Source organism: Trachemys scripta, chromosome 7 (genome assembly GCF_013100865.1).
Source record: "Trachemys scripta elegans isolate TJP31775 chromosome 7, CAS_Tse_1.0, whole genome shotgun sequence".
Taxonomy (NCBI): Eukaryota; Metazoa; Chordata; order Testudines; family Emydidae; genus Trachemys; species Trachemys scripta.
The window spans coordinates 116572612-116592842 of NC_048304.1; the positions used below are offsets into that span (position 1 = coordinate 116572612).

The following is a 20231-nucleotide window of genomic DNA, read 5'->3' on the forward strand; positions in this document are numbered from 1 at the left end:
AAAAGAGACACCCATTCAAGGATCTAAGTATGCTCTCATTAATATCACAATAAAAATCAAAGCAATGTGAAAGTAATCATTTCATAGGAACTTGGCTTACGTGACAACACAACTCCCTGGGCTGTGCATTGAATTCTATCATTGCAATCGACTCACAGAACACATTTTGTTTTCCTTTATTTTGAAATTATCCTATTTCTGTGTTTCTAGGTCAGGTATAGAAGCAAATCGTCCTCTTGAGATGGATGTGAAGAGCTCCTACATCTGATGACTCTTTCAAACATTAGAAATGTCTTGATCACAACGAACTATCTGGTATTTGGAGGCATGACTGTTATTGAAGATATGAAAACTTATGACAAATGGAAAACTGTAGTTAAAAATAGGAACATTGAATATTATTTGAAATAGGAAAATACTCTTCTTCAAAATGGGTGCATTGTGTTCAGTTATCAGGTTTGAGAATCTCCAGGAACTGAAGAGACTATGTCACTGGGGCCCCATCATAGCCCTTGGTGTGATAGCAATATGTTCTACTATGGCTATGATAGATGCTGTTATGTGGTATTGGCCTTTGGACACAACGGGAGGAAGTGTGAATTTCATCATGCTCATAAACTGGACTGTCATGATTCTTTACAATTACTTCAATGCCATGTTTATTGGCCCTGGATATGTTCCTTTAGGATGGAAACCGGTAAGGAAATAAAATAAACTTTCACTAATAGTTAATTTTCATGATGAAATCTTAATATTCATCTTTGCTAATAGTCTGGCAATGCAGAAATTAAACTCAAACCTCGTTTGCCTCGTCAGCATAGATTAAGAAATTCTGTGAAAGTAGCATGTTGTAAGCCAGGAGTGTCAAACTCATTGGAAGGAGAGGGTTGGATTCCATTTCAATATGATAAGTGGGTTGGTGTATAAATTCAGGATCATATACTACCCAAAATATGTTATAGAAAATTCTCTGTCAGTAGGAGGTTTCCACAGAGATCAAGGAGGAGAATATGGTTTTATGTAGTAAATTAAACATTTGGTTATTGTTTCTTGTCTTTTTGGTAAGTGCTTTCTTGTCATATTGCTCAGTGAGAAAATCTGTCCTTTGGGCGTCCGCGAGCTCTGCCTTTTGTTTCTCTTCCTTTTGTTTCTCTTCCTTCACCATCAGCCTTTCAGTTTCTACCCTCTTCTCGTCTCTGAATTTCCTTCGCTCCAGCAACTCCCAGTTTCCAATCTAATGTGCTTCAGTCCCGCCTCTTATCCCCATTCCATCCACTAAAATGATGAGTGGTTAAATAATTAATGTTGACTCTGTAGTGTTATTGTCGACTTTATTGTTGATACTTCAGTCAGATTAATAGGGAACAGTGGTGTTCTCTGAGTCATTGTTTCAGGCTGTTTGCACACTCATGCAGATGTCAGTATCTATTACACTTGGTTCACATTTGGAAGATTGTCTGCAGTCGTGAAGGTTAGAAAACTAAGCTTTAATTTAAAAAAATAAATTAGATTCTGGTGAATGTGAATATGTTATGTGACCCATATAAATACATCATGTGGGCTGGATCCAGCTCCATGGCCATATATTCAACACACTTCTGTAAGCTAAGGTAGGAGGTTCGATTTCTTTTGTTCTCAGTTGACAATCTCCTCAAGCTAATTGAAAAACTATTCACACACAATCGAAGGGCAGAGGTACAACTAGGGTGGCCAGGGGCCTGTTTTCAGTCCAGTCAAAAAGGGGACCTGACAGTGTCTAGTCTGACCCATTGACCAGACACATGAAGTCCAGTTACTGCAGGTGGGGGAGGTGCCGAGTCATCACCCGTGCCAGCTCCTACTTAGCCAGGGCTGCCTCCTACCTGTGTCAGGTGGCTGCAGCTCCCAGCCTCCGCTCTGCAGGTGAGTTCCTCCCAACCAGGACATAGGTGTGGGAGAGAAGGGAAGAGCAGCGAGCGATGGGGGAGAGGGGGAAAGAGGAGCGAACTAGGGTAGGGCCTCAGGGAAAGGGGAGATTCCGGCACTCCTGTTGGAGTGTTCAGTTTTTAAATATTACAGAGTTGACAACCCTAGGTACAACATTTGAAGACTGTGTGCCAGTGGCGTGGTCCCGGTTCTGGCTTTACAGTGCTCTTCAATAGAAAGGTGAGGCAGGGGGACCCTAAAGCTGCCCTAACAGGGTAGCTGGGCATTCTACTTTATATAGGGAAATCACAGGCTTTATGCCATCCCCCTTCTGGCCCCTCCTCTTGCTCTCGAGAGCATGTTGGGTTGACAAGGAGGTTGGCTGGAACTCCTCGCACTCTATTGCAGTGGTTCTTAAACTAGGGCCGCCGCTTGTTCAGGGAAAGCCTCTGGCGGGCCGGGCCGGTTTGTTTACCTGCCGTGTCCGCAGGTTTGGCCGATCGCAGCTCCCACTGGCCGCGGTTTGCAGCTCCAGGCCAATGGGGGCTGCAGGAAGGGCGGCCAGCACGTTCCGCGGCCCGTGCCGCTTCCTGCAGCCCCCACTGGCCTGGAGCAGCGAACCGAGACCAGTGGGAGCCGCGATCAGCTGAACCTGCAGATGCGGCAGGTAAACAAACGAGCCCGGCCCGCCAGGGGCTTTCCCTGAACAAGCGGTGTCCCTAGTTTGAGACCCACTGCCCTATTGATCACTGGTAGGATAAAATACCCTTACAGGCCATTACCAGTTGGCATATATTAGAGCAGCCCTAAGACTACTTTAACCTCCTTCAGGGTCCGGATTGGTCCAGAACTGAGAGAGAAAAACAGGCACATAAATAGAAACAAATTTCTAAGGATTCAGCGCTGCCAGTTATTCCACACAGGTTGACCTGCGCAGAAACCTGCTTGTGCAGAGTAACTTGCAGGGTGAGGACCTACATTTTTCAGGTGGAAATGTATTTCTTTTGTAAAGCATTACAATTAACAAAGACAGGTTTCAGAGTAACAGCCGTGTTAGTCTGTATCCGCAAAAAGAAGAACAGGAGTACTTGTGGCACCTTAGAGACTAACAAATTTATTAGAGCATAAGCTTTCGTGGACTACAGCCCACTTCTTCGGATGCATATAGAATGGAACATATATTGAGGAGATATATATACACACATACAGAGAGCATAAACAGGTGGGAGTTGTCTTACCAACTCTGAGAGGCCAATTAATTAAGAGAAAAAAAAAAAAACTTTTGAAGTGATAATCAAGCTAAGGACTCGGAATGGCTGAGCCATTACAAACATTGACTCTATCTCCCCTTGTAAGTACTCTCACACCTATTATCAAACTGTCTGTACTGGCCTAGCTTGATTATCACTTCAAAAGTTTTTTTTTTTTTTTCCTCTTAATTAATTGGCCTCTCAGAGTTGGTAAGACAACTTCCCACCTGTTTATGCTCTCTGTATGTGTGTACATATATCTCCTCAATATATGTTCCATTCTATATGCATCCGAAGAAGTGGGCTGTAGTCCACGAAAGCTTATGCTCTAATAAATTTGTTAATCTCTAAGGTGCCACAAGTACTCCTGTTCTTCTATTAACAAAGAGTTAATTGGAATGGTAGCCAAAAGTTTTATTGATTTCTCTCATACACTCTTCTACCTACCATTTAAAAAGGGTGGAGACCAACCACACCCAGACAAAGCAAATCACAGAAGCATCATAGTATGAAAGTGCTAAGACATACTCTGCTAGTGGAATTACGTATTTGTTTCTGATATGCCTCTTCTTATGCTTAAAGGAAAAATCTCAGGACTGCATGTATGTCCAGTACTGTAAAGTGTGCCAGTCTTACAAAGCACCACGTTCACACCACTGCCGAAAATGTAACAGGTACGGTATTCCTTGTGTTCCTTTTTGTTCTTGGCTTAAAGCAGTTTATGGTTTTAATGGCAAGTTATTTATATATATTGTTTGGAGTATTGCACTGTGCGTTGTGCAGGGACTTCCATATTCAAAACAGTGTGCTGGTTTCCAATATCAAAATACACTGCTTGAAAATGGAAATGAATTTCTCTTACTGTTCTGAAAAAAGAGAGCATATATGGTTAAAACAGCCATCTTTAGATATGCTCTTTTTTAAAAATTTGAATATTGGTTCCCATTAAGAATTTTTTAAATAGAAAAGTATTTGGATAGCCGGGTGTGGGTGGGGAAAAGCACCTGGGAAACTTTCATCTCCTGGTGACTCCTCCCCCCCCCCCCCCCCCCCCCAAAAAAACAAAAAACGAACATCTACTTTTCATTTACTTAAGGAATACTGATTTGAGTGAGGGCCCAATTCTTCCATCTTTATACCTGGATAAAACTGACTTTAATGGAAATCTTGGGCTGGAAGTTTGTGAAATCTTTGTCAGGAAACAAGAGCTACATTTTTTTTAAGCATACCCCAAAACCTGCTGGTTCAGCATAATAAACCCATAGTATAAACTTTCTAAGTCACAGTGAACTGCCACTTCATAAATCTTTCAGTTGCTTTGTTTCGAGTTTAAATAGTTTTGTCAGAGCATAAATAGCTGCACTGGGAAGGGAATGTGGCTTGAAAAGATGCACAAATACTTCTAGCCATCTGCAGTGCAGTATGTATTTACAGTTCACTTATTTAGCTCAGCAGTGCCTGATCTGAAAGCCATTTGAGAACATAGAAGAAGGAAGTTACAGCATACTCATAGATGTATTCCTGTTAACATTTGATGCATTAAATTGAGTCCATTTTATCAAAGCTGTGTTGAGCTCTATCATTGTGTGCATTACAGGAAGTGAGGAGTCTGAAACTGAGGGACAGCACTATCATTTATATGTACATCAGTATATGATTCCTGTTTTTAAAAACTTAAAATTAGACTGCTGTCTATAAGTTACTGTTTTTTCCAAGAACGATTGATTGTGAAAGAGATGGCAGAAGTTTAGTAATATTCGATTGAACTGTGAAGTTCTGTTAGCAGTTAACCTTTCACAAACGAACATATTTGAAAAATTTAGACGATCAGTAGAGCATACTTAACTTTTTCATAGCTTGTCAGTAAACTCTAAGCCTTTCTAAGGTAAGGGGACTAGCTGCAGAGAATTGACCATGTTCTGAAACTAGTTATCAGAACCTCTTTCTTTTACGCTGCTGAAGTATATTGGTCTGTTAGAGCCCAGTCCATCGCTCTGAACCTGGTTTACGCACAAAGTTTCAATGATGCATATAAAAATTACACTTATAATTGTATTTCCTTAAACTGATGCAACTTTATGTATGGACATTCTTATAGCAATTTAATTTGTATCTGTAGGCACAAGCTAAACCAATGTAACCAGTTTTAAACTGATATATGAATGCCCACAAGGGCATTTAACTAAAGAGAGTTTTAAATTAATTTTAACTTTAAATGGGTGCAACCTGTGTGTGTAGGTTTTCCAGAAGCTTTTAAACTAAACTTAAAGGGACACTGTAATTTTGAAAAGGACACTTCCATATGCAAATTTGATATCTACTATTCTTACAGTTAACCTCTAGCTGAAAGAGTTAAAGAAAAATGTTTTTCCCCTCTGGTTTTTCAGATTGTTTACTTTGGGTATTTGTATAGTCCACTATTTTGTTGATGGTACTTGCTCTTCTGTTAGCTTTGCAGTGTGATGTTTACCAGCAGAAGAGCTGAAAGCAAAAAAGCATCAGGTGGGATCCTGCACAGAGAGGAAGGGGAACTGGGGAGGGCAGTGCCTGGGGATGTCCTATGTGGCTCCTGTAGAGGGAAAAAGACACTTCTACACCTCTGCAGAGGAGCTGAAAAATCCTTTTTCTTTTTTTAAAAGAGTTCTAAGCCGTAAACGTGCTCTGTTAGAAACTGAATATTGTGAAACTAGTTATCATTTAATAATTAGTTCTCCCTTTAAATGAAAACAAAAAAGAAATTGGGGGGGAAACCTATGCATCCTTTAGCTGTTTACTGTCATATCCAGGTGTTTGGTGTAAATTCAAATGTGATCAAAATTAGAGAAGTAGCAATTAGAGAAGTAGCAAGTACATATGAGGATGGAACCAAACTGCAGTGACCTGGACAGATTAGAAATGTGGGGACTTGCAGGCAACACAGAGATCTAATACACACCTCGGGAGGGGACTTAAAGATACAGAATAGTGGATCTAACCGAACAGCTACACCCATTGCTTTAAAATTGGTTTATTTTCATTTTGTACTCTCCTAATAATACCTTTTTCATATAATCAAAAATTGTAATAGTCACATGGAAAGCAGGGAATCAGGAGTGGGAGGAAAAATGGTGATTGTTTCATGGATTGTCTTTAAAAAAAATGAGAACCCGAGGACTGGATGAACAGATATATCTTCACCTTCTCTAATTTCTATGATTCTAGGCTGTTTTAGGGGAAACTCAAGTAGGCTTTAATGTATGGAGGGAGAATTGCTAGAAATGTACTTTATGCTTTTTATTTAAGTACTACTGATGTACAGTCCAGTGAACTATCACTAAAGTTCTTGAATGATAACAGTAATTTTTTTTTATTCTTAGGTGTGTGATGAAAATGGACCATCATTGTCCGTGGATCAATAATTGTTGTGGGTATCAGAACCACGCATCCTTCACTCTGTTTCTCCTTTTAGCTCCACTTGGATGTATCCATGCTTCTTTCATTTTTGTTATGACCATGTACACTCAGCTTTATAACAGGGTAAGAAAACACATTTGAAAGTTCAAAGCATTGTTTAAAGTAAACAATGGAAGTAAAGATGCCCCAACCCTCTGTAATCTGCTCTTTTTTCCTGTCATTCTCCGCAGTCACTGTGTTTTCCTCCCACTTTGTTTCTTTATTGACTGGATACAACTTCTGGGTAGCACTTTTAGGGGTCAGGTAGTTTTTTGCTTTATGCTTTGGATGGTGACCAGGTCAGGTATCCTTTGCTTTTTTTCTGCCTGTTGCCAGAAGTCAGGAGATTTTTCCCTTGTGTTCAAGAACAGACTAGATAGATTATCTCAGTCTAAGACTGAAAATAACCTAAAGCAATTTCATTTAAATCAAGAGAAGTTCAAATAAAAAAGAAGCAGTATTTGCCATGGAATCCTTGCCTTTTCACAGAATTATGTTTCCAGTTCTAAGCTTTCATTTTAAAACACAGTTGTTTCCAGCTTGCGTGGTGGTGAAGAAAAGCTTTAAAATGCCAGTTGAGTATAACTAGAAAAATGACCTCTGCTGAGTTTGCAGACCTCCTGAAGTAATAGCATGGAGAGGTGTGACCTGCCCCCTTCATCATTTTAGATTTTTGGTGGTGTTGTTTTAAACCTATGGAGGCAAACTTATGCCGTATTGTAAACAGAAAATGTGTGGACAGCATAATACTTATCTGAAGCTACCAAAGAATTTCTCCTAGTGTGCCACAGAATTTAGAGAATTTGCTGCAGAATTTAGGACCAGCTTGCTATGGAGTCCACAGGATAGTGACTGTAGTTCTCTATAGAGTATAAGCTTTTAATCTAACAAAGACCTACTTCTAGCAAAGAACAAACTTGTGAAAAAAATTGAGAAACTCTACTAGTGTGTCTTTTAGGAATCACTGTTACTGCGTTAAAAACCTTGGCAGAGGCTTGAAGCCAGGTTTCTTATTGGTAACTTGTTTAGTTTCATTGGAAAATAACAGCAATTTAATCATATTTTCCATTAATAGATATCTTTTGGGTGGAGTTCTGTAAAGATTGATATGAGTGCAGCCAAAAGAGACCCACTTCCTATTATTCCTTTTGGATTGTCTGCATTTGCTGCATCTTTATTTGCATTGGGGCTGGCATTAGGAACAACCATAGCAGTTGGTATGTTGTTTATTATCCAGGTGAGTTTAACAGCTTTTGTTACAAACAGCTAAAGGCTGTAAGATTTACTGGGGTGGCTACTGATGTAATACACTTCCTTATTTGCTTTCTCCACACCATTTTTGATTTTATAGACCTCTCTCATATCCCCCCCTTACTCTTCTCTTTTCTAAAATGAATAGACCCAGTCTCTTTAATCTCATATGGAGAGAGATTTTGTTACCCTTCCCTGTAGCTTTTCCATTTCGAATACAACTCTACCCCGATATAACGTGACCCGATATAACACTGTAAAGCAGTGCTCCGCGGGGGCGGGGCTGCGCACTCCGGTGTATCAAAGCAAGGTCAATATAACACCGTTTCATCTATAACGCGGTAAGATTTTTTTGACTCCCGAGGACAGCATTATATCGAGGTAGAAGTGTATATATATTTTTGAGATGGGGCAGCCAAACTTACATACAGTACTCAAGGTGTGGGTGTACCATGGCTTTATATAGTGGCATTATGATATTTAGTGTATTATTATCTATCCCTTTTTTAATGGTTCCTAATGGAAGAGGAGGAACAGAATTCAGAATTAAAATGAAAACTGTTTTTCCAACTTTTTGTTTGTGTGCGACTCTTCTTTTAATTTTTCTTTTTGTGCTCCTTCATTTCCTTCATTTTCTCCCTCATTCCTTCTATCATTTTCTTTCACTGAAGAATTTAGGGAGTGTAATCTAATGTGTAGAGAGGATTTGGGAGTCAGAATTCCTGGGTTCTGTTCCCCAAAAAGCAAATCATTTAACCTCTCTCTTTCTCAGTGTTCCCATCCTTGAAATAAGGATAATAATGGGTATTGTGGTGATACATTTTTTGTTTTTCAAGTGCTTTGAGATCCTCTGATAGGAGTGGTACAAGTGCAAAGTATTACATTTTAGGCCTCCCCTATAATGCACAATGAACACTTTTAAGGGTATGTCTACATTGCAAGTGAAGGTGTGATTGGAGCTGGGGTAGGCATATGCAAGCTAGCTTTAGAATAACATGGACAATTAGAATAGTGAAGATGTGGTGGCATAAGCTTCAATGTGGGCTAGAAACCCAAGTATGTACCCGGGTTCCCAGTGGGCATACACTCAGACATCTAGTTCATGCCACCACGTCTTCACTACCATGCTACAATCACATATCCACCCTATAAGGATGGGATTAGAAAACATTTTATTCATGCTGAGTTTTAATATTTGTAATATTTTATAAATTGCCATGAACTTTTAACCTAAACGTTTCCCTACAGTGTTGGAATGACTGTTATGTTAAATGAAGTACAGTTTGCCCAATTGATGTACTTCCTAGATGTAGCCCACGCCAACTTCCTCTAATTCTTTTACTTTTTTTTAGATGAAAGTCATTCTGAGGAATAAAACTTCAATCGAATCATGGATTGAAGATAAGGTAGGCTATAATTCTAGTACATTCTTCAGTATATTCTATCACGACACTACTGCAAACTATATTCATCTCTTTTTTTTATTATTTTGCCTCTCGGGCTTTAAACCCAAGGTATTGTTGCACTGTAAAACATTGTTTCAGGTCACCACAGATTTAAGCTTACCTACAATACTCAGTTGTACCCAAGACTCACTGAAACATATCTAAATAGAAGACAAACCCTCTAAGGCAGGGGTCAGCAATCTTTCAGAAGTGGTGTGCCGAGTCTTTATTTATTCACTCTAACTTAAGGTTTCACATGCCAGGATTCATTTTAACATTTTTAAAAGGTCTCTTTCTATAAGTCTATAATATATAACTAAACTATTGTTTTATTTAAAGTAAATAAGGTTTTCAAAATGTTTAAGAAGCTTTATTTAAAATTAAATTAAAATGCAGAGCCCCCCAGACCGGTGGCCAGGACCCGGGCAGTGTGAGTGCCACTGATAATCAGCTTGCGTGCCACCTTTCACACGCGTTCCATAGGTTGCCTACTCCTGCTCTAAGGATATCTTTTATTTGGGGCGTAGGAGATGAACCTGGAACATAAATTATTTTTCTTTGGACAGTTGTGCTACATGAAGTGTGTGGCTCTGTATCTGGAACTAAAGATGACCTTCCTCAACTATCTCTTTATCCAGGCTTGCCACTTTTGTTGTCTCACGCCCTCACCCATTCTGGCAATGGTGCCACTTTTGACCTTATCTAGGAGATGAGTTAAAACAAGTATTTTTGTGCTTTCTTCTATGACTACTTCATTCAGTATGGAAAGCCCTCCCTAAACTAATCCATAAGGCCAGTACCTTCACCACCTTTAAATCCCTCCATGAGACCCACTTTTTCTATAATACCTAACAAGAAATCAGCCAGCTAACAACAGCTAAAATGTAAGGGTGTCAGTGATGGTGATACTTTTTAAAAAAAAAAAAAACCAACCTAAGTACTCGGAACCACCAAGTTGTGCACCTAACTGACCTGTTATCATCGTCCTCCCCCTCCACTTGTTTGTCACATTCACTTGTTATTTCTTGTTTTAAATTGGACTGTAAGTCCCTTAGGACAGGGACTGTGTGTTACCATAGTACCTAGCACAATAAGGCCCTACGTGTTTGCACAGAAGCTAGCACAATTGGGCCTTAATCCTAATTTGAGTCTTTCAGCACAACCACAGTACAAATAAAAAATGAAGATCCAAGTGTGGCAGCTTCCTATTAAAATGGAATTAAAACTGCCTTTGTGCTTCTGTGTGCAAACACAGAGTCATAGTGGTAAGACTCTCTGCAAGTACAGATTGATTGTAGTTTATGTTCCTGTTGAAAACTATACACATACAGAAAATTGTTTAAATTTCAAACTGCGCAGCATTAAATATATTTTATCCTTCTGTGACTGTACCACTAGATGTCACTATTACTTAAAGAATTAAAAGTTGTTAGGTAATAAAAGAGAAAATTCAGAATGTACATGTATGTGAAATCATTTGAGAGGTGTGGACATTATTTCAGATAATACCAAACTGCGCACATATCATGAAAGTTATGATATAATCTGAAAAGTCCATGAATTCTAAATTATGCAACACATTGTACCAAGTTTTGAAAATTGGCCAGATATCAGCCTTTTTAAAACAAGCAAATATTTGGACCACAGTGAGCTAATCAGTGGTGTATCTAACTGACCCCATTGCTAGGTGTCATAGGGCAACTGGCCCCTTTAAGAGAGGATGTAGGGTCCAGTGTATCTGTGACTGATTACCTGCTGCCCAGTTGAACTTAAGGGAAGGTGCCTGGGCCTTACTAAAAGGGAAGTGGGGGCAACCAGGGGGAAAGAGAAGAGAGCTGCTGAAAAGGCTCAGCAGGGAAGCAGCTGGGGAACCTGTTGGAGGACTGGCCTGAGAGTCCAACAAACATAGGCCCAAGAAGGGAGCCTGTGCAAGCCCCTGGTTGCATGCAGAGGGACTGAGCAGAGCCTAGGAGCGGGCTAATAACTGTGCCTAGTGGAGAGGCTTGGAGCCAGACTTAGGCAGGAGGCAGCGCTGTGCCCTACTGCCAGAAGCTGAGCCTGGACAACAGGGGCTGGATCACTCAATAAATGCCCTGTTCTGTTCATTCCCTCTGAAGCACCAGGCTCTAGCCACTGTCAGAAGACAGAATATTGGGCTAGATCAGTGGTTCCCAAACTGGGGTTCATGAAATTTTACAGGGGGTTCTCGAGGAAAAATTCCCTAATGGCGGACAGAGCTGTCCCTAGGGACCCCAGGCACCACAGGGCCAGCAGCCCGGAGCCCCTGGACTTCCAAGAGCTAAGCAGATCAAAGCAAGCATCTCTATCACACTGGGGAGATTTAAACTTCAAGATTCCTTATAAGAAATGGAAAGGGAGGTGGATATTTTTTGCTGTTTTTAAAATGAAATAGGCAGCTAGGATTGTTTTTTAAATTATTATGAAGAACAAATTTAAGCTTTGTTGTAACGTGCGTTGTTTGCCTGGATTGCTCAGGACCTGAATGCTTATGTAGGAGGAACTCTTTGAATTGGCTTCTTAAATCCCTTCCTGCTGTTTCACATCTGATACTCCTTGATGAAACATAGGAGCCTTGTCTTATAACAAGCTTATTCAAAGTGATACAAGCTACGAAACTGAACATGTTGCCGCTTTCATAATGTAATAAAAATACTGTAATGATAAATAGTAATTAATAATAGTGTGTAATAAGCATGTCCTAAAAACAAATGTTATATTTCCAAGATCACTGCGTGTATAATTTATACTCAGGTAAATGAGAAAATCTCTGGAAATATTCATTTTTAGGAGCGAGTTCGTGAGACTTGACATTTTAGTGAAAGAGGTTCACAGGTTGTTAAAGTTTGGGAACCACTGGGCTAGATGGATTATTTGTCTGACCCAGTATGGCCATTTTCATGTTCAGTGGGAGACTGGGGTGGAAGAGACTTTACTGTGGAAAGAAAGCAGGTTTGTGACCAGACATAAGCCCCTGTGGATTATTCCTGGGAATCTGTGAAGGGAATGAGGCAAGGGCCTCCTTGCACGGCTGCCATGGTGTGCGTGTGCATGCATACACCCGGTGACACTACGAATGCTATAAATGAGTAAAACACATTCCAAAATACAACAATACGAGGCTATAAAATGGCACAAACTGGAGAAACTCTAGCAGGATTTCACTCTCTCTCTCACATTCTTGGCCTTATGACACTGTAGGGCCTGTACAACCCTACTCTTGGCACTCTTAGTATTTGCTGTTAAGTCATGTTGTGGGGTTTTTTGTTTTGTTTTGTTTTTTAATGTCATGTATGTGTTTTCTGTGTGCAGGCCAAAGACAGAATCCAATATTACAAAACGGGAGAGATCTTTATTTTTCCTTATGACATGGGAAGTAAATGGAAGAACTTTAAACAAGTGTTTACGTGGTCAGGGATTCCTGAGGGAGATGGCCTCGAATGGCGAGTAAGAGAAGGCTGTCATCAGTATACTTTGACAGTAAGTATTCTTCTCCGATCTCTCCACTATTTTCCATGTACACACCCACACCCCTCAGATGTCTGCTTACCTCACACATTATAAATCTGTTTTTAAATAACCCCACACAAAATAAGACTAACTATACAATGGAAATACAAGCTCTGTCAAATCCTCCCCCATCTGTAATACAGTAGATTCAAAATGTTTAATTTTGCATTTAAGAATTTTAAATGCCCATCATACTACTTCATGTTTCCTGTTAAGTGTCGCTATACCTGACTTTATTTTGCATGGATTAAATCTGTTTCTATTTTTTATTTAAATTAAGTTCCTACTGAAAAAATGAATAAAAGATGCTTGTGTGTTTTTTCTTCCTACCCTCAGTTTTCTTCCAAGAAAGGCTAAATGTAGCAGTTCCAGCTGGCTTAGACACCATTGCCCATCTAACCTGTGTGTGTAACTTTTCCTCACAATTCCAGTACATCCTATTCAGATTTCTGCAGCGTCTCTAATTGAATTGTTTGGTCAGAGAGAATGGTTATAGAAATAGGGTGTCTAGTGTAAAAATGTATCAAAAGTTTTAGACGATCTTTATTTTTCTTATAAATGACTACTGCATTTGGTAACTAAATGTTTAACTTTTGCCTTGTGTACCTTTCTCAAACTTTAAATATGCTGTAAGCAGTATAACAGATTTATCAGTGCATAATAATATACCATTTATTTTCATTCTTCACACTTTTATATAAGACTTTTGATTAACTCGGCCTCACTTAACAAAAGGGTGTCTTTTTTTTAATTATTTTATTTTATAATCTGATCAAGGAAGCATCTCTTCATTTATATCTTATTATCCTAATTTAAATTACCCTGTATTTTAAATTACTCAGCCCTAGGAAGCAGTATCTGCTAACAGTGTAATTCAGTCTTTCGCTGCTGGCTTATCTTTATAGCTATAAATTAGTCTTTTTGCTACTACTAGAACTATCATGTAGTATTTGTTTTGCAACGTTTTTAATATCGAAGTCTCATTTTAACATAATGGAATAAATTGTAAATTTAGTCCTTGTGAATGTTAACGGATTGACAAGCATTGACAGTATTTATTCATTAAAATAGTTATAGCATGGATATCAGCAGTGTAAACTTCTTATGCACCTCTCCTTTAAAGTGCCTCTACCGTGAAGGGACTTCTAGGAGGAAGTTCAAGTTCTTGGTGTCTGCTAAGACAGCCATCAAAAGTGACAATTACCTGAGGATCTATTCTGGTTTTATTATTTGATATTAAACACTTTCTTTGTCTCTACACTGACAATAAAAGCTAACCTCTCCAGTATTTACTTAGAACAGGTGTAGGTAAAGCAAGTGGTACTTATAATTCCAGAGTAGTATGTCCCACTCTGGATCAGTTTTTGAGACGGGGGGGGGAAAGAGCGCTTAAAATGAGTCCATTAAATAAAGCAGGCATGCAATCCAAAGGATCCCTTTGGTAATCTAATTGTGAGAATCTGGAAATATTCAGATGCTGTGGGGATTGTGTGGTATAAGAACTTGTATAAAATAGAAACTCCTTTTAAAAAGTGGAAGTAAATCCTAGTGAGGAAAATAGAAAGAAGCATAAACTCTGTCAAATGTAGTTTAAAAATATAATTAGGAAGGCCAAAAAAGAATTTGAAACATCTAGCCAAAGACTCAAAAAGTAATAGCAATTTTTTTTTTAAGTATATCAGAAGCAGGAACCGTGCTAAACAACCAGTGGGGCCAATGGACAATTGAGATGCTAAAGGAGCACTCAAGGATGATAAGGCCATTGCAGAGAAACTAAATAAATTCTTTGCATCGGTCTTCATGGCTGAGGATGTGAGGGAGATTCTCAAACCTGAGCCATTCTTTTTAGGTGACAAATCTGAGGAACTGTCTCAGATTGAGGTGTCATTAGAGGACCTTTTGGAACAAACTGATAAACTAAACAGTAATAAGTCACCAGGACCAGATGGTATTCACCCAAGAGTTCTGAAGGAACTCAAATGTAAAATTGCAGAACTACTCACTGTAGTCTGTAACCTACCATTTAAATCAGCTTCCGTACCAAATGGCTGGAGGATAGCTAATGTGACGCCAATTTTTAAAAAGGGCTCCAGAGGTGATCCTGGCAATTACAGGCCTGACTTCAGTACCGGACAAACTGGTTGAAACTATAGTCAAGAACAGAATTGTCAGACACATAGATGAACGTAATTTGTTGCAGAAGAGTCCACATGGTTTTTATAAGGGAAATCATGCCTCTTTGAGGGAGTCAACAAGCATGTGGTCAAAGGGGATCCAGTGGATATAGTGTATTTAGATTTTCAGAAAGCCTTTGACAAGGTCCCTCACCAAAGGCTCTGAAGCAAAGTAAGCTGTCATGGGATAGAAGGGAAGGTCCTCTCATAGATTGGTAACTGGTTAAAAGGAAACAAAGGGTAGGAATAAATTATCAGTTTTTAGAATGGAGAGAAGTAAATAGTGTTGTCCCCCAGGGGTCTGTACTTGGACCAGTCCTATTCAACATATTCATAAAGAATCTGGAAAAAGGGGTAAACAGTGTAGTGGCAACATTTGCAGATGATACATAACTACTCAAGACAGTTAAGTTCCAGGCAGACTGCGAAGAGCTACAAAATGATCTCTCAAAACTGGGTACTGGGCAACAAAATGGCAGATGAAATTCAGTGTTGATAAATGTAAAGTAATGCACATTGGAAAGCGTAATCCCAATTATACATATAAAATGATGGGGTCTAAATTAGCTGTTACCACTCAAGAAAGAGATCTTGGAATCATTGTGGATAGTTCTCTGAAAACATCCACTCAATGTGCAGCGGCAGTCAAAAAAAAGTGAACAGAATGTAGGGAATCATTAAGAAAGGGATAGATAATAAGACAGAAAATATCAGATGGCCTCTATATAAATTCATGGTATGCCCACATCTTGAATGCTGTGTTCAGATGTGGTTGCCCCATCTCAAAAAAGATATATTGGAATTGGAAAAGGTTTGGAAAAGGGCAACAAAAATTATTAGGGGTATGGAATGGCTGCCATATGAAGAGAGTAAGACTGGGACTTTTCAGCTTGGGAAAAAGAAAAAGACGACTAAGGTGGGATAGGATTGAGGTCTATAAAATCATGACTGGTGTGGAGAAAGTAAATAAGGAAGTGTTATTTACTCCTTATATCACAAGAACTAGCGTAATTAATGAAATTAATAGGCAGCAGGTTTAAAACAAACAAAAGGAAGTCTTTCTTCACACAACGCACAGTCAACCTGTGGAACTCTTTGCCAGAGGATGTTGTGAAGGCCAAGACTATAACAGGGTTCAAAAAGGAACTAGATAAATTCATGGAGGATAGGTCCATTCATGGCTATTAGCCAGGATAGGCAGGGATGGTGTCCCTAGCCTCTGTTTGCCAGAAGCTGGGAATGAGCGACAGGGGATGGATCACTTGATGATAACCTATTCTGTTCATTTCCTTTGGGGCACGTGGCAATTGCCCATTGTCAGAAGACAGGATACTGGGCTAGAAGGACCTTTGGTCTGACCCAGTATGGTGGTTCTTATATTCCTTGTACACACTAAAACTAAAGCCAAGGCCAGTCTTCTTGATTGTCCAGTAAGCATGCTTACTTTCGGAGAGGCAAAATCGTCTTCCGCATTCTGAATGAAAATGGGTTTGGGATCAGACTCTTGTAGTTCTTGTGTGCATTTATTATAATCTGTTAGCTAATGGATGGGTTAACTGATGGCCAAATGTCAATAGTGCTAACTAAAGGAGGTGTTCAATTTGGTGACCTGGCATCACTGAAGTCAACGAGATTTTATGTTGTTCATTTCAGTGGGAATGGGAGCAGGCCCTTAGAAACAATAGTGATAAAGAGAGAAAAGGAAACTCCATGAAGGTCTCAGCTCTTAATAACTCCGGTTTTACCCCACAGATAAAGCTTTTAAGGCAGTGTGTCCATAAATAGACTTTAAACGGGAGGAAATAGATTTCAGGGTACTATTTAGTTTGTATTTAAAATTGGTAAGTGCTCTCATACTACATGCTGCCTTAAACTCCGGTTTATAATCTTTTGCAGATAGAGCAATTGAAACAAAAAGCAGACAAGCGAGTAAGAAGTGTAAGTATTTCTGTGTTGCTTGGAGTCTACCATGTTTCCCGTGTCAGTAAATGTAAGTTATTACTGATATACTAGTTCTTGGTAAAATGGAGCTTTAATACTACCCATCCAGTTTAACACTTTGGAAATACAAATTTTGATTTCTCACAAACAGAGAGCTGCAATCCTATTTAATTCAGATATTGATCTTATTTTACACTAAATTCTTCCTCTCTAGATTATATTTGATAAGCAGGAGAGTCAAGTACTATATACCCAAGGCACACAAATGCATCCATGACAATACAAGATAAGAATGACTCCAATCTTTTTTTTTTTTTTTAAACAGTTAACATAGACTTTAGAGTGGCTGTGACAGTAGTTGTCATTACACATCAGAGTCTCAGTATGCTTGAATAGATTTTAGTATGAAATTAAGGCTAATGGAAAAGTGAGACTGACAGCAAAGGAGTAACTTCTTGCACTACAACATGTCTGTGATCTCTTTACATTGGCAGGTGCGGTACCGAGCAGTAGAAGATTACAGTGGTGCCTGCTGCCCTGTGACTAAAGGTGTTAAAACATTCTTCACAACCCCATGCACTGAAGAACCGAGAATTGCACTGTGTAAAGGGGATCTGATTTTGGCCACTAGAGGCTTAAAGTTAGTGGCTTTATACATTTATACTTGATTGAGAGAAGTTTGTGTGATTTAGCCCTACTGTCTAATGAATATCTTTGCACCTTTTTCAGACACTGGATGTATGGAGACAAAGTTCTTGACTCAACTACTGACGGTACAAAGCAATTACTTTTAATTATTCTTCAAGAAGTAAATCCGTGTTATAGTTTTAGCAGTGTAGTCTAGGTTGGTACACTGCAAATGTAAAAACCATTAATTAGTTAACTCCATTAACTAAAATACGGTAAATAGTAAATGTTAATCTTCAGAATATAGAATTGACATACATTCAGCTGCAAAAAACACCCAGCAAACTGCTCCAACTTTTTTGAATATTAACGTTTGATAGATACTCCAGGTTTTATAAAGGAATAAAGGCTGTATTTTCACTCAGTTTAATAAATTCTACAGAAACATATCCTGGATGGTATTAAGAGGTTCATTCTGTAATTTGGTAAAACCCTATTAAACAGAGATTTGATAAATATATCACTGCACATTTCTCCAAACAAAAAAACCCTCACTGTTGTCATGATTATCATTTTATTTCTGGTATTTAGAGGGCAATGATTTGTGAACCTGTTAAATAAATAGTTTAGTTAAAAAAATATATTTAATGCAAAATAGACTGCTCCACCATCTGGAGCTTGTTAGTGTCTCTGAATCAAGACTGATTCTAAATCCATGTCTTATGAACCATCATAACTATAAACAGTATGTAAGTTCTCTGTCTAATTCTACAGAAAATTAATTTCTAACAAGATGCATCAGATTTTAGAGTCAAGTAGTTCTGACTGTTATCTTGCTATATCTAACCCCATCTGAAGGGCCGCCAAGAGTGGGTTCGGGCCCCCCAGCAAGAGCGGACTGGCTAAACAGGGCTGACGAGAGATGGGGGAAGCCAGGCCCTGGGCTCCCTTCCGGACCACCAGGTCCCGGTAATTTGTACCGGCTTCCACCCCTCCCATCTCTTCCCCTCTCCTCTCCCCCCCCCCCCCCCGTTGGCCCTGCCCATCTGTACTTAAATTCCAATGACTTTTTTTAGCAGCTTCTATCTCAAACAGTTAGGAATTAATACTTTATAGTGGAAAAGCAGCTTGGAATACCAGCTTCAGAATAGATATTTCTAAGTTCCAAAATTTGGCTGCTCCGAATCAGACTAGAAACAAGGAAAGATGAGGATAAGTTATGATGATGTGTGTGCCTTTCTTGGAAGGTCTGAGACTGCCTAGGGCTAAATGTGGTTTGGCAGTTAACTTCAGTAAACACTGATCCTAAGCCAGTCATCTGAGTGAGTAATGTCAAGTCCTGCATTTTGAGGGTTACATGATGTTTATCTATTAGAATGAATACACAGGAGGATCCCTGGTAAATGCTATATTATAACTCATTAATGTATCTTTTCTTACCACCAGCTGGAATGAGAGTCAGAGGCTGGTTCCCAAGGAAATGTGTGGAAAAATGCCTGTATGACTCTGAAATGGATCAACCATTGGATGGAGAGAAGAAAAATAGATAGCCGTCTCATCGTCTTTACGAATAAATGGAAATGTTCCTTTCAGACCACAGTCCTTTACTTGAAACCTTCTGTATATTTAGACTTATGCAGGAAATATGGTGTGAAAGTGACTTCTTTTTCTCACAATTAAAGGGTACCCTAGTGCCATGGTTTGCATATATTTTTATTAATGTTTTTATAACTGAAGAAGCCATTCCACATAGATGCCTTTGAGATACAAAGGTTTTTCCACCTTAGGACAGATTTGATTGTGTTTTCTTTACTGTTTAAATGAAGGATTTTTTTAATTGCAGACTGAGGGACCTTTATTTCTAAATTTTCCCACAACGGTATCTGTGGCTAATGCATGCTGCTTTTCCTTTGTATATTAGTTGGCCATGTGTCCCAGGTGCCCCCTTGAAAACTATAGAGTAAACTTGGAATTCAAATGCAAGTATGATTTGCTACCTGTGACTTTTAATAATGTGTAAACTTTTGTCAATTGCAAATAAACAGTGTATTCTGTATATGTGTATTATGACTGTGCATTTAAATGTTTAAAATGTCACACTGGTCAATTTACAATTGCAGAAATGGGAAAAGATCTGGATCTGAAAGGAGCTTACAGTGATGGAACTTTGAGATAGGAAGATCAAGAATTGAAATGTTACTACTAACTGTAATCACTGTCCTCTGTATACTCTGGTAAGGGAGCAAAGTCCACCTAATTAATGGCACAGTTGCAGAGTTAGCAGCACCTCTGTTCCCTTTCTGGTCTGAGCACCCACTACAAGGGCTGGGCCTTGTGCCCTTGCTTGTCTCAAGGTGGAATTTCATAATTCCTTCACTCCTAGGCTGCCCTGTATAGACCAACTGTTTATCAGCCTGCAGGGCAACAGGTTTTGGGATCCTGTGACTGGTGATAGGGATTAACATCCTTCTTCCTCCAAACTGATTTTATTTAGCGTAAATCATGGGTGGTTTGGTTTTTTCTTCTCTCTAAGCAGGATGCATGTTTTAAAGTATCAGAGGGGTAGCCATGTTAGTCTGAATCTGTAAAAAGCAACAAAGGGTCCTGTGGCACCTTTAAGACTAACAGAAGTATTGGGAGCATAAGCTTTCGTGGGTGAGAACCTCACTTCTTCAGAT

At 39.2% G+C, this 20231-nt stretch overlaps 1 protein-coding gene across 1 annotated transcript; it reads left to right on the forward strand.

Moving 5' to 3' along the window:
• Positions 1-210: 210 nt before the first annotated feature.
• ZDHHC6 (zinc finger DHHC-type palmitoyltransferase 6) lies at positions 211-19617 on the forward strand (the record flags this gene model as incomplete). Its single annotated transcript, XM_034776995.1, is given in 10 exon segments — positions 211-697; positions 3738-3829; positions 6512-6671; positions 7663-7824; positions 9191-9244; positions 12614-12781; positions 16882-16923; positions 17421-17566; positions 17656-17699; positions 19000-19617. Coding segments are annotated over 10 exon segments (1239 nt in total). The 3' UTR covers positions 19104-19617.
• Positions 19618-20231: the final 614 nt, after the last annotated feature.